At 45.1% G+C, this 13,862-nt stretch overlaps 1 protein-coding gene across 8 annotated transcripts in view; it reads right to left on the reverse strand.

Moving 5' to 3' along the window:
• The window catches only part of SECISBP2 (SECIS binding protein 2), a 40,052-nt gene that overhangs the window by 14,191 nt on the left and 11,999 nt on the right, over positions 1-13,862 (reverse strand). For 3 of the 8 annotated variants that reach the window (XM_006753220.2, XM_006753226.2, XM_006753225.2), the window contains exons 5-12: positions 12,896-12,977; positions 11,147-11,355; positions 8,946-9,068; positions 7,641-7,730; positions 6,276-6,405; positions 2,741-2,907; positions 1,731-1,866; positions 22-217 (exon numbers count right to left, since the gene is read on the reverse strand). In XM_006753220.2, the coding sequence (XP_006753283.1) occupies positions 22-217; positions 1,731-1,866; positions 2,741-2,907; positions 6,276-6,405; positions 7,641-7,730; positions 8,946-9,068; positions 11,147-11,355; positions 12,896-12,977 (1,133 nt within the window). The remainder of the gene's footprint in view (positions 1-21; positions 218-1,730; positions 1,867-2,740; positions 2,908-6,275; positions 6,406-7,640; positions 7,731-8,945; positions 9,069-11,146; positions 11,356-12,895; positions 12,978-13,862) is intronic. The other 5 variants (XM_006753223.2, XM_006753222.2, XM_015561301.1 and 2 more) reach the window with 5 other exon arrangements.

Consider the following 13,862-nt stretch of genomic DNA (forward strand, 5'->3'; position numbering starts at 1 on the left):
CAGCCCCACGGGCTTACTCACTCCCTGAACCTCCGGCTGTGGATCTTGGGGCAGGTGGCACCTTCGGGAGCCAGGGAGCAGGTCGCCGCCTCCTTATGGATCTCAGCTCCCAGCGGCTCTTCTGACTGGCTCTCCCCCGCAGGAGAGGAGCACATGGGTGCTTCTGCTCCCGCCGGAGCATCACAGAAAAGCAGGTCACAGCACAGCACCTGTGGGGCTGGGGCCGGGCAGTGTCACCAGGGCAGCCAGAGGCACCCCACACCCGCCGCACCAAGCAGGGCTGCTGAGCACTGCGGCTGGCAGCAGAGATGGGAATGGCTGGGGGGAAAAGGAAGAACTCGGCAACTTTCTGTTCTTCCTGCAGGTGTCTTTCTGAACCCAACTTAGTTATTTTTATTGTGGCAAAATATTTATAAAATTTACATTTCAACCATTTTTAAGTGTGCAGTTCAGTGGCCAAATTTATATTTTAATTTTGAAAATTAACCTGAAGTTCCTACCAGGAAATTTAAAAAGCAGGTTTTTAGTTCTGAATTTTTTGCACTTAAATGCTTGAGACTATTCCCTTATCAAATAATCCTTAAATCAGAGCTGAACTCAAATATCTAAACTATGAGAACCTCAAAGGGTGTGTTTAAACACATCAGACAGGATTCCATAATGGCTCAGGTCCCCCAAATGTTCCTTCTAGACATTTCCAGAGCTCATGGGAGGCTCCAGCTCACCAGAGAAGGGATCTGGGAGCACACATCACACCAGCCAGGATGGCAGACACAACAAATGCAATGCCCTCTCCCCAGTGGGCGGAACTGGTAGCACCTGGCAGCCTGTCTGGCAGGAGCCTCCAAGTCTGATGGCAGTGGACCCACCTGCCACCTGCCTGGGGAAATGGCGCAGGAAGGAGCGCTCACGCCCTCTGCACACTCTCCCCAAACTGCCACAGGGACTGCGTCTAATCCAGGGGTGGGCAAACTTTGACTCAAGGGCCACAATGGGTTCTTAAACTGGACCGGAGGGCCGGAACAAAAGCATGGATGGAGTGTTTGTGTGAACTAATATAAATTCAAAGTAAACATCATTACATAAAAGGGCACCGTCTTTTTTTTTTTTTTTTAGTTTTATTCATTTCAAACGGGCCACGGCTGACGAAATGGCACCGTGGCACACTCCTACATCTGGTCGCTGCACAGCAGTGACAATCGGGATTGCCCCATGGGCACAGACTGCTGGCCAGAGAGACACCACTGCAAGACTCCCTGGGAAGGAAGCCCGAACGCTCACCGGGGCTGTGGTTGGGCAGGCCCTGGGCCGGGCCAGGGGGACTGTGCGTGGCTGCTCTGCTCCTGATGTTGGTGCTGTGCTCGTCTGTGCAGTCATCAAGCTATATGCTTAGGATCTGCGCTTTTCCGAGTGTCATTTAATAAAAAGTTACTAAACACGTTGTTTTCATGGCACTGTGTCTCGCACACTCATGGGAAAACGGCATTGCAGGTGATGGGGCTAATCCTCAAAGCTACTTCAAGTCACCAGGACCATCCAATGCCACACAGATCAAACTTGGGGCCTCATCCCCTGCCCGCACAGACCCCCACTGTCCATGGGGACAGCCTCTCACTGTCCAGCTGGGTGTCTGAAAACTTCTGCACGCTAGTGGCGGAGGCTGGCGGAATCCCGGGGGGTCTGCTGCACATGGTTGCCCCAACTGAAGGCGCAAACAACAGAACTGGTACCTGTGGGCTCCTCCTGCTCCAGAGCCAGGTCGTCACCACTCTCTACATCTTGCACATCGTCACTGGCCAGAGTGGGGCTCACAGCATTTTCCTGGAGACGCTGCTGCTTTCTCTCCTCCCGTTCTTTCAAAATAATCTTTAAAATTGAATAAATGATTAAAGCACCTAAATACTTGTACTTACAAATAAGCTCTTTTGCAAAATAAACCACCCGAGGTCGGCTTACTGGCAGGTGCCCATCATGCCTTCACAGCGGCAACATGGCGCCACCCCGGCCCGGGGGTTGGCCCAGGAGCATCATGTCCCCTCGCTCAGGTGCACCGAGCAGGTTGTGTGCAACCTGGGTTCTGAGGCAACGGTGCAGCTCGACAGGCACCTGGCCTCAGGCAAGACACCTGTTCCCCACCTGAGACTGACCACACACCTCAGGCTGCGGAGAATTCAATGAAGAAACCTGTGCAACAGCCCGGACTGAGAATCTGCCAGGAAGTGTCCAATATTCACCGAATCTGAACAGCAGATTCGCCTCAGGTGGGATGAAGTCATCAAGTAAATAAGGAGAATATAACTCCCCATTTCTCATTTTCTGTCCATGTCACTGCAAAGTATTTAAAAAATGGCTTCCCTCCGCCCGGCCGCACAGACCCCGGAAGCAGAGGCACCAGAAGCTCGGTTGGTGGAGTGTTGTCCTGATAACTGCAAGGCTGCTGGGTCACTCCCCCGGTGGAGGCAAGTAAGGAAGGCAACCTTTCTCACATAGAGCGCGCACGCTCTCTCTCCTCCCCTCATCCCCCAGGCATGTCCTCGGTGAGAATTAAAAAAACAAGAACCAAAAAAAACCCGGCACACCACTTCGCATGCCCCACGACGCCACTTTCACCTCAACCCTGAAGACCTGAAGCCTCAGAGCTGGAGAACACCAGGCTTTCTAGGGCAGCGGTCGCCAACCTTTCGGACCTCACGGACCACCAGCTGGTGACCGCTGCTCTAGGGCCGGTTTCATCACTCACCTTCTTCAATGATGTCGGCTTCTTGGCTCTGGGGACCTCCCTCTGCTTCCCCTTCTTCATCAGGGGAGCGCTGGAGTCCAGGGGGTTGTGCGGGGTCTTCACCTGGCTGAAGCGGTGGCCCTTCTTCCCCAACGTGGCCTCTTTGGAGAGAACAGGAACTGCCCCGACTGCAACACAGTGAGGATGCGGGGCTCAGGGAGGCCCGGCGCCATCCCTGCAGCCAACTGCCCCGTGGACGGTCTCGGGCAACGCCGCCAGTGAAACAGTACCTTTCGGTGAGGCTCCAAAGAAAGTGTCAATGAATTTAGGAAGAATCGTCTTCCTATCCCTCTATGAAGTCTCTTGTTTCTCAGTGAAGTCTATTAATGTGTGACCTTACTTGCTGAGGGCACTTCTGGTGGTCTGCACATATGATGGCTCTACTTCCTACCCCTTATTCCTCCTCCCAGGAAACAGTTCATCTGTGTATGCGTCCCTGTACTTTATAATTAGGAAAATTTCCAACATACAGCAAAGAGAACAGAGTAACAACAAAACCCATGTACCCACTGCCCAGCTTCACCAACCATCAAGAATCTCCCAAATGTACTGACCCACATTCTGTCAGCATGGCATTTCCGTTACCAGTGCTTTGTAGCCATGCAATCTCACCTGTCGGGTTCTCTGCTACAGGGTGGAACGAGTCCACCGTGCCCTTGCTCTGGGCCATGTCCAGCCTTGGCCACCGCACAGCTGCCGTTTATCTGTGGAAACCTGCTCCCACCATTATGTTTGAAATGTATGTGTAACTGGCTTGGTTCTTGTCATTGGCTTTTCCTGAAGAATGAGTCATACCAACCCTGCTCACATAGGTGTGCTCTCCCATCCCGATGCCACCTGTGAGTTCAGGACCCCCACTGGGCCCCTGCACCGCCCACTGCAGCCCTCCAGCCCTGCCCCTCCTGTCTGCACCCCGTGCCATGCAACTTGCCAGAGTGTTAACGGGGGACCTGGGCAAGGAGGGCCCTTCCCAGTGGAAGCCCCAATAAAGGCTCTGGCCTAACCCCCCCTCCCTCCTGCCCACCTGGTCTTCTCCATGTGGCCCTGCATGCTGTGTCTCCTGTCTCCAGGACCTGGGAGTAGGATAAGCGTTGCCTTTTCTTGAGCTTCTCCTGTGCTTCCTCCTGTGGCCACACCTGACTGACCATATCAACAAAAAATACATAACAAGCCTCGGCTGGGTGGCTTAGTGGTTAGGTCCAAGGGTTGGCCCATGGACCTAAGAATCAAGGGCATGTACTTCAGTTGCAGGCTCGATCCCCAGCCTCAGTCAGGGTGCATGCAGGAGGCAACCAATCGATGTCTCTCTCCCTTTATCTCGCCTTCCCCTCCCTCCTCACTCCCCTCCACTCTCTAAAAAATCAATGGAACTTTTACCATTTGCAACAGCATGGATGGAGCTGGAGAGCATTATGCTAAGAAAAATACGCCAGTCAGAGAAAGATAAGTATCACATGATCTCCCTCATATGTGGGATATAATGAACAACATAAACCGATGAACAAAAATAGAACCAGAGACAAACACTGAACAGACTGTACAACCTCAGAGGGAAGGCAAGTAAGACATCAACCAAAGGTCTTGTATGCATGCATATTAGCATAACCAATGACACAGACACTGGGGCAGTGGGGGACTGTCCTGAGGGGTGGGGGTGGCGGGTCGATTGGGGAAGGAGACATATGTAATACTTTAAACAATAATTTTTTTAATTATAAAAATACTTCAGGATAAAAAAGCTCCTTAATTATTTCCTTGGGTGCCTACGTTTTTCTTTTTAAAATAAATTAATAAACTACCTCAGAAGGAGGAAACATACTTAAAAGACTATAGGTGGCAATTGTGCATCTTCTTTTGTTGACAAATTGCCAATTTTAACATCTTGGCTCTCTGAGGCTTTTCAGAGGCGAGAATGGTGTTATCAGAACTGAGCCGACACTGTTATGAGGTGCAACCCAGGGACAGGCAGGTAATTCATTTCTGCCAGGTTCAGCTTTATTTAAAGCTGTACAGGGCACTTATGCATCATGAGATTTTCAGGTACACAATGCCACCATATCTATGTCTTAAAATCATACTTAACTTTTCAATGGTTATGGTAAAATATATGTAACATAAAATCTACTATTTTGAGTTTTTAAGTGCACAATTCAGTGGCATCAATTACGTTCACAAAGTTGTGCAACCATGACCACTACCCATCTCTGTAACTTTTTCATGTCCCAAACTGAAAATCTGTCCCCCTTAAACAGGAACTCAACATTCCCTCTCCCCTCAACTCCTGGTAACCTATACTCTATTTTCTATGAATTTGCCTATTCTAGAAAGTTAATGTAGTGGAATCATACAATATTTTTTCCTTTTGTGACTGGCATATTTCACTTAACATGTTTTCAAGTTTGTCCACGTTGTAGCATATGTCAGAATGTCCACATTTTGTTTATCCATTCATCTGTTGATATATATTTGGGGTGTTTCTACCATTTGGCTATTATAACTAATACTGCTATGAATACTGGTGTTCAAATGTCTGTATCTGTTTTTAATTATTTTGGATAAACACAGAGGAGTGGAATTGCTCGGACAATGGCAACTCTATTCCCCATTCTGAAGAACCCCCAGACTGTTTTCAAAAGTAGCTGCATCATTTTACATTCCCACCAGCAGTTTAACAGGGCTCCAAGTCCTCCACATCCTCACCAGCACTGGTCATTTTTGTGGTTTTGCTTATAGCTACAGAGGAGGTATGAAGAACTACCTCACTGAGGTTTTGACTTGCATTTCTCTAATGACCAATGATGATAAATATCTGTTCATGTGCTACTGGCCATTTGTGTATCTTCTTGTGGAGAAATGTCTTTTTAAGTATTTTAGCCCATTTTTTGAGTTTGTTACTGAGTTGTAGTTCTTATATATCAGAGATCAAACGCTTACCAGATATGATTTTCAAATATTTTCTCCCATTCTGTAAGTTGTTTTTTCACTTTCTTGATAATGTCCTTTGGTACACAGATGTTTTTAATTTTGATGAAATCCAATTAACCTATTTTTAATACTTTTGCTGCCTGTCCTTTTGGTGTCCGAACTAAAAATCCAATGTCTAATTCAAGAGCATGGAAATTTACCTGTTTTCTTCTCAGAGTGTTACAATTTTAGCTCTCATAATTTGGTCATTGGTCCATTTTGAGTTCATTTCTGTTTATGTGAGGGTCCAACTCTATTCTTTAATATGTGGAAATCCAGTTGTCCCAGAACCAATTTTTAAGAGAATGTTCTTTGTTCTTTTAATGAACTCAGCACTCCTGTCAACAACCCACCAGCCATGCATATGCGAGTTTACTTCTGGACTCCCATTTCTATTCCAATGGTTTGTCTCTCCTTATTCCAGTACCATACTGTTTTGTGTATAAATGACTTTTGATTACAGAAGAAAAGTCACAAAATAGTCTATCTGAAAAACAACTTCCAATCGTTTGAGATTAAAAGGCCCTTTTACCTGAAAACACCACTGGTTTGGAGGACTGCTTTGCATTCTGGGAGTGCTGCTTCTTTTCCAGTGCTGTCAGCATTCCCCCCAAATCCAACTGTACTGGAGTTTGGCTCTTCTTTCCACTTTTAAAATTATTCTAAAAAGTTCAAAAATCGTAAGTTTATTTATAATAATACATTTTACAAGCTGTGTTTTTCATCCTATGACAAAAAAATCATATAAAGATAAAATGAAATAGATTTAGAGACTGTAAAAATCTTAAATAAAGAGAAAAACCCAAGCAATCCCCACATTCTCTGCTATTACCACCGGGGTTCTTTCCTCCTTCTCTTCTCAGAACACTGGGTTACGTTAAACCACCTACAATTGTCTACATCTCCCCTGTATCAGTGTACATCTACAGACAAGAAACCAACCCTTGTATAAAGTCTTTGGCTGTAACAGTTTGCTGTATGTGAGGCTAACTGGTCAGTATTAATGCCTTGTTAGCTCCATTCATTCTTCAATTGCCCAAGTGAGCCAATCAGCTGCCATGAAACAGATTTACCCAAGTCACATCACACCTAGCAGGTGAGTGCTACATTTAGACACAAAGTTGGAGGTGCTCTCAGGAAATGTGACTTCTGACACAGTTGGGCTCTGGGTGTAAGACAGTAATGAAAGCTGTGCAGGCAGGTTGTGGCACGTGCTTTAGCACCGTCACTGCTGCTCTCCTGCCCACTGTTCTCGTCCCTGACACCATACCCACTGGCTGAGGGCTCACATGAGGGCAGCACTCGGTGCAGTACAGGTGGGTACGTCATAACATGGTAATGCAAAGTTAATTCACACAAGGGTGTAGAATTCTTCCTTCCACAAATATGAACCGTTACCCCGATTTGAAAGGCAAAATGACAATGAACCTGCCCAAAGCACCGAAGTTCCCCAATTAGATCATGAGCCTTCAGGTCATTCTTGAGCCCACGGGGCGGGGGACAAGGAGCAGCAGCTCTCCCGCCTGTCTGACTACTTAGAGTGAAACTGGACGGCTCGGTTGTTTTCCTTCTGTTGGACACTACTGCCTCACAACGGAATTCTTGGTTCCTGAATACAGGGAATCACCAGTTTTTCTTTAAATCAGTCTCACAGGCAGTACGTGTTTGCCTCCTTTCTGATACAGCAGTGGTAATTACCAACAGTCTTATTACAAAAGTGACAGTGTTTTAGCCGAAAAGCAGTTCTGCTTCAACATACCGAATGCCTCCAATGAAGGAAGAAATAAAAACAAAACCGGTCTCCACAAAGAAGTCTGGAAAGCAGTTTTGTCTTAAGAGTCAGTTTAGCAAGAAAAGTTAAGCCTAAAGCAATTGTGGGTTTCAATCTAAAATTTACCTGTGGCTGCTGCTTAGATTGACATTTCCGTGACTCTACTCTGTCTCTTCTTTCAGATGCAACTGCCAGAATGGGAAACTCTTCAGTATCCTAAGTAAACCACACACCCTTTAGCGCTTCATGAATCGTGAGACCCAAGTATGCCCAAGTGAAGCCTTCTCCTTGCTCACATATTCTACTTTAAGTTCCCACGGAAGGGCTCAAAGGTTGATACAAAACAGGCCAAAAACTGTATCATAAGGGCTTCAGCTTAATTTTACTTAGAACCAATTTAAAGACCATAGTTCTAATCTCCTGCTCCACAGAGCAAGAGTGGGGACCCCAAGGAGCCCACAGACTGCCCCTAATGACCATGGCATGATAGTGTTCAACAACCACCCTTCAATTACACTTCGCACTTTGCATCAATCCAGACTCAGGGCATGTCAGTGTCCTGTCATGTTGCTGAACCCAGGCTGGAAAATAGGGGAGGGCGGGGGGACATACAACAGGCCTCTCCACCACATTTACATCATTTAAAATGTCTTGCGTGCTCTGTCAACATTTTAGGTGCCTTGGAGAAGTTATGTGAGAAGGGCAGAAATATGAAATATGTATTGGCCAAACCATAATGCTATGCCATGATCATAGTCCTTCAAATACAACCCACCATTCTCAAGGGAATGTTTCAAGAGCCTTGGGAACCCCCAGGTTGAGGGGAAGCCTCGGCTTGACCCTAAGCGGGACACCCAGGCAGCACCGCTGACCTCCTGCAGGCCCCAGGAGCCACGCTGCTGAGTCTACTAGCGCAGACCCGGGAGAAACAGGGTTCGAGCCTGGAGGACAGGGACATTCTTGGAGTACCACAAGGACAACAATGTAAAGAGTGCTTTTGCAAGTCCATGACATTCTTGTGACCAGGGCCCATGATGGCTCCTGGGTATTTTAAATTTCTCTCTCTAGTGAAGCACATTATAATAAGATTTCTGGATAGAAAAGGAGGCCCTGCAAAAGCCAGGACGCCAAAGTGACAAAAAAAACATGTAAAGCAGATATTTATGGGAGACAAATATTAGTACTATGGTGTATAAACGATTGCATTTCAAGTAAGAGTTTTGTCTCTAGACCCCAATGTTTATTGAGTGCCTGCTATGAGGCTTTCTTCACTGGCCAAAATGAAGATGCGAAGAAAATGGATAATGGCCTTTTCTTCAGCACTAGGTGGGCTATTATTAAAGAAAGCGTTGAAAATTTTCACTTAGGAAACCAGTGAACCCACATTTCTATTGAGACGGACCCATACATCACACAAAGGGGAATATGTACTTCAATCCGTGGTGGCTCTTGCGCTGTGTGGATTTCGTATTTTGATTTAAACTTTTCTTTCTTTTTCTTATTCTTTCTTGAGGCTTCATTTTGCTCAGAATCACCACCTTGTGATGCTTTGCACTAGAAACAAAAACAAAATCAAGGGTTTTTAGGACATTCAATTGAATGTTTAATTCCATGTATTAGAGCAAAATTAAGTTATCAATTTGTATAATCACATGGCAATTTTATTCATAGTTTGCCTCTTCATTCTCTATTTTCTAAAAAGCTAGCATTCTGGAGAATAATTCGGAAGGAAAAAAAAATCTGTGAAAATAGTTGTGTTCAATATTTTGAAACTGGTAGATTTAGACAGAACCCAGTTTTCAGCCCACGGAGGCCAGGTTAATAATTCTATTAATTCCGACTTGAAGTCCCTTCACAGATCCAGGTGTGCCATCTCCATCACCAGGGCCCAGGGGTTCCTACAACTGACTGCACATGACAGTCACCTGTACAGCCTTCAAATCAGAACGTCTGGTCCATCCCAGACATCCTGAATGTGACGTTAGTATCCCACCCTCGCCTCAGGCTGGCCTTTCCCAGTCCCGGTCCCGGTCCCCCACACTGTGGCCTCAGGGCTTTCGCACTATCACTCACACAGGTTGAGGCTAAGACTGCACCCCCATTTCAGCTCCAGTCTCCCTACTCTGTCTGGCCTCTCCTTCTCCACCCTCCTTGCTACCTGACAGCTTCTGCACCTGTCTGCACAGCACTGTCCCTCTGCATCCAAATGGGGTTCTCAAGGTTTTCAGGGACCTTGTTTTATCCTCAATGGGCACTTAGCCTTCACAGCTAAAAGCCTTAGTGGCCATTAAAGAGTGTTTATCTACTGACCTGGGGTGGGGGTGGGGGGCTGTCTATGTTTTGTAAAGTGGATAGGGCAATGTGTATAAAACGACCATATTTTTGTTAAGGGGGAAAAAGTTAAAAAACACACAAAAAACACCCTATTTGTTTATGTTTTCAGGAACCTGAGGTAGGGTACATACCACGTTGGAAATGCAGGCTTCCTTGGGGGCTTGGGGGGCACAAAGAGGTATGGGAATGATGACCTTTTCCATAACTAGATCCTTTTAGCATTATATTTGTTATTTTGGTAATAAAAACTTACAACCCTGAAAGTTTTAAAGGAAAAAGCCATTATGATCCCTATCATCCCTCCTGTGTATAATGAAAAGCAATATAGGTTAGAAGATTACAGGGGATCGTCCTTTTAAAAACGATTCTTAGAAATTAAAAAATCTGCTAACTATCTGGAAAACCACTTCAGAGAGTAACGTGGTGGCTGCAGCCAGAGGGGCCTGAGCAGCCAGTGCCCGGAGGTCGGCGGGGCCTGGGAGCTAGCGGTGTACCAGAGGGGTCTGACCTGCACCTGTTCTCAAATGAGCGCACCAAGCTGTGTGGGACAGCACACAGGCCTGCCCCACTCTCACTGTCGCCTGCACATTTCCTCAATCAACCAGGCACCAGCGCACAGCGCCCACGTGGGCAGGATATTTGTGACACTTTGGACATCAAAAAGCAGACTCACACCCCAACACTGGGAACCCCCACACTAAAGAAATGCAACCAACATCCACCTACAGGAATCTATCAGTACACTGAAAATCAGGAACAGAATCGAGACTAATGAAAAAGGCTCTTCAAGATACAAATCTAGGGATCAATAAAAATGACAGCTTAAACTGATTAGAACTAAAAGGAAAAAATAGATTCTAAAATGCTACCTTACAGTATGTAAGCTGGAATCAACCAAGAATCAGTAACATATACCAAGTGAATGTAAAAACATGGACTTGAATTACTGTGCTCTCAGTCCCCTGGCAGGTAAAAGGAAATTGATTTAAACTCAATAAACAGAGACTGGGAGAAAGAATGCAGCACCAGAGTATACATTTCTGCCAGCTTCTCTCATTGAAAGAAGTCAGAATGGGCCACAGCTATGTAAGCCCACTGGCCTGGAGTGTGCCTCCTCACTCATGCAAAGCTGCCACTTGTATTCCTTGCCGAGGGCCTATTCTTTTTTTCAAGGTTCAAGCAACTAACTCAGGTGACACCCGCAGTACAGAATGAAACACTGCCAGTCAGGATTTGAGAAACAAATAGAAGTCCAGCCAGCGGTACAGGAGACCCCCATTATCTGAATGGATGCATACCTTTTTTGTTGAGTGGACAATGGGTTTCTCTCTGTTGTAGGACGGATCCGAAGATAAAACTTGAGAAGATGATTTGCTACCATTTTTAGGATCTGCTGATGAAACAACCGTCTTTAGGTTTATCACAGAAGTAACAATTCTAGGGGCTGATGATGACTCTGTAGGTAACGTCTGACGGACAACATAACCCATTGGCGTCCAGGATAACTCTGCTCAGAGATAACCACAATTGGGGAACAGTCTCAACAGCAAACACAAACTCCTTAGAGATTCCACACATGCATCAGGTGAGAGAATTACTCAGGCATAATTAAATTTAGGCTGTTCAAAACATTCTCTTGGGAAGGCCGATATTCACTAAACGTGTTTTCCTTGGAACATGCATGCTGAATTTACTTGTTAGGTTAACCGATCATCCTAGAAACTAGTTTTCACTTGGGGTTGTTCGGTTAAAAAACAGCAATCCTCAATTACGTCCACGTGGCAAACACACGGAATTAACGAGCTAAAGATCAAATATTCGCCCTACTAACCTTGATGTGTATCTTTAACAGCAGAAGTCAAAGGTCACTAGACTTCAGCTATCACAATAACTGGAAATTTATTTCTTTTTAGAGCAGAGGCATAAGCACAGCCACACTACTCCTTAGGTGCCCATGAAACTCTATATACAGACAAAACAAAAGGAAAGCCATCAGGACACGGCAAGGCATGTCAGCACCTGTGGCTACCCCAGACGATAAGACACTGACTGTTCCTGTCACCACAGGGCTACACACCCTTAGAGAACTTTGTAAGTGAAGATCTTTGTACCAAACATACGAATGCAAAAGACAACATACCTGTGGGTAAATCAGGAATAATTTTGTGAAAATGTCTTCTACTAGGAAAAGCTACTTATAAAGATTTCACGAGCAGACTCTATTGAACTCTCTCTGAATATTACTTCTTAGCCAGGACAGGGCGTACTGGCAGCTCTCCAAGTGTGGCCTCAGGCTCCCAGGACCCTTGAAGTCAAAACTGTTTTCCTGACAGTAGGAATGTGTTACCTGCCTCTCTCTCTGCCTTTCTTCTCCCTCCCCACCTCTCTTTTACAAAGATTGCAAAGGTAGGACAGTGAGAAGGCAGAATGGCAAGGCAGATCTACAGAGCCAGCCACTGAAGAGTTGCAAAAAACAAACTCTGCTCTCCTTACTGCCTTACTTTTGTGGAAAACAGTTATTTTTCATAAAAATGCGATGTGACTTTTAAGTGAATTAGTAAGTATTTTTGAAATTTCTCTGTTTAACTTCAAATATTGCAAATACTGACAGTGGTCTAAACCAGCGGTCACCAACCTTTCAGACCTCACGGACCACCAGTGGTCCGTGGACTACCGGTCGGCAACCGCTGGTCTACACAGAAGCTCTGTGGGGCTGTGTAAAGGGTATTAAGGGCTCCTGAGACCAAACACCACGAGAACCTCTGGTATAGGTAACACTTATCAAAGCTACCATTTTTGAGTTGATAAATTTTTTCAATGAACTGAGTAAACATTTCATTTAGAATTCTTTGCTATCCTACACTCCTTACACATACATGGATATCTCATCTACTTCAATCTTCCAAAAATATTGTCAGTTTATCAACAACCTTTCACCTGCCTTAAAGAAGACTTTAAGACAAAAGCATTTAAGTTGCACTAGCCTAAAAATGAACTTAAAAACAGACAACTGATTTTTGAAAATGGTATTTGGTAGCCACTCTTACCTCCTGTACATGGAGAGGAATTGGTAGCAGCATTATCAGTTACAGAGTCAGTCGGCTTATTATTTTTCACCACTATTTCACCCTAAAGAGCAAACCAGTTATTTAAAAAGCAAACCAGTTATTTTCTTACTATTTCAAATGGGAAAGTAATCATTTAATTTTTAAATACAGCTTCCTTGCCATTCTTAAAATCTTCAAAATATGTGCTAATTAAAAATTCCAAATACCTAAATATGTGAAGTGAAAAGTTAAATTGTTTCCTTCTGCCAATTCTCTCTATCTAGCAGAAAACCACCCACAGCTTAGCTAGCATCTCTCTACTTCTTGTTCTAGGACTGCGGTTCTCAACCTGTGGGTCGCGACCCCTTTGGGGGTCGAATGACCCTTTCACAGGGGTCGCCTAAGACCATCAGAAAACACATATATAATTACATGTTGTTTTTGTGATTAATCACTATGCTTTAATTATGTTCAATTTGTAACAATGAAAATACATCCTGCATATCAGATATTTACATTACGATTCATAACAGTAGCAAAATTACAGTTATGAAGTAGCAATGAAAATAATTTTATGGTTGGGGGTCACCACAACATGAGGAACTATGTTAAAGGGTCGCGGCATTAGGAAGGTCGAGAACCACTGGTCTAGGAGATAATTTTTATATAGATCCTAATAATGGGATCACATCACACATCTTAAGCAACCTTTAAAAGATCCACATATCACAGACAACTTTTGCATCAGTGCAGACGTGCCAATACCATTCTTAAAACCCGAGTGCCCCCACAGGAATGCTAAAGCATCATGTACCGAGCCTACACACCAAAGTTCCAAAGTCCCTCCAAACATCCACAAAGAGAACAAATATATACTTGTAACAGGTGCCCACTTTTATAAAGACAGAAAGCTGCCACAAATGGAACATGAGGCCCAAAAAACACTGGGGGGGGGGGGGGGGGGGGG

Source organism: Myotis davidii, unplaced genomic scaffold (assembly GCF_000327345.1).
Source record: "Myotis davidii unplaced genomic scaffold, ASM32734v1 scaffold750, whole genome shotgun sequence".
NCBI classification, from domain to species: Eukaryota; Metazoa; Chordata; class Mammalia; order Chiroptera; family Vespertilionidae; genus Myotis; species Myotis davidii.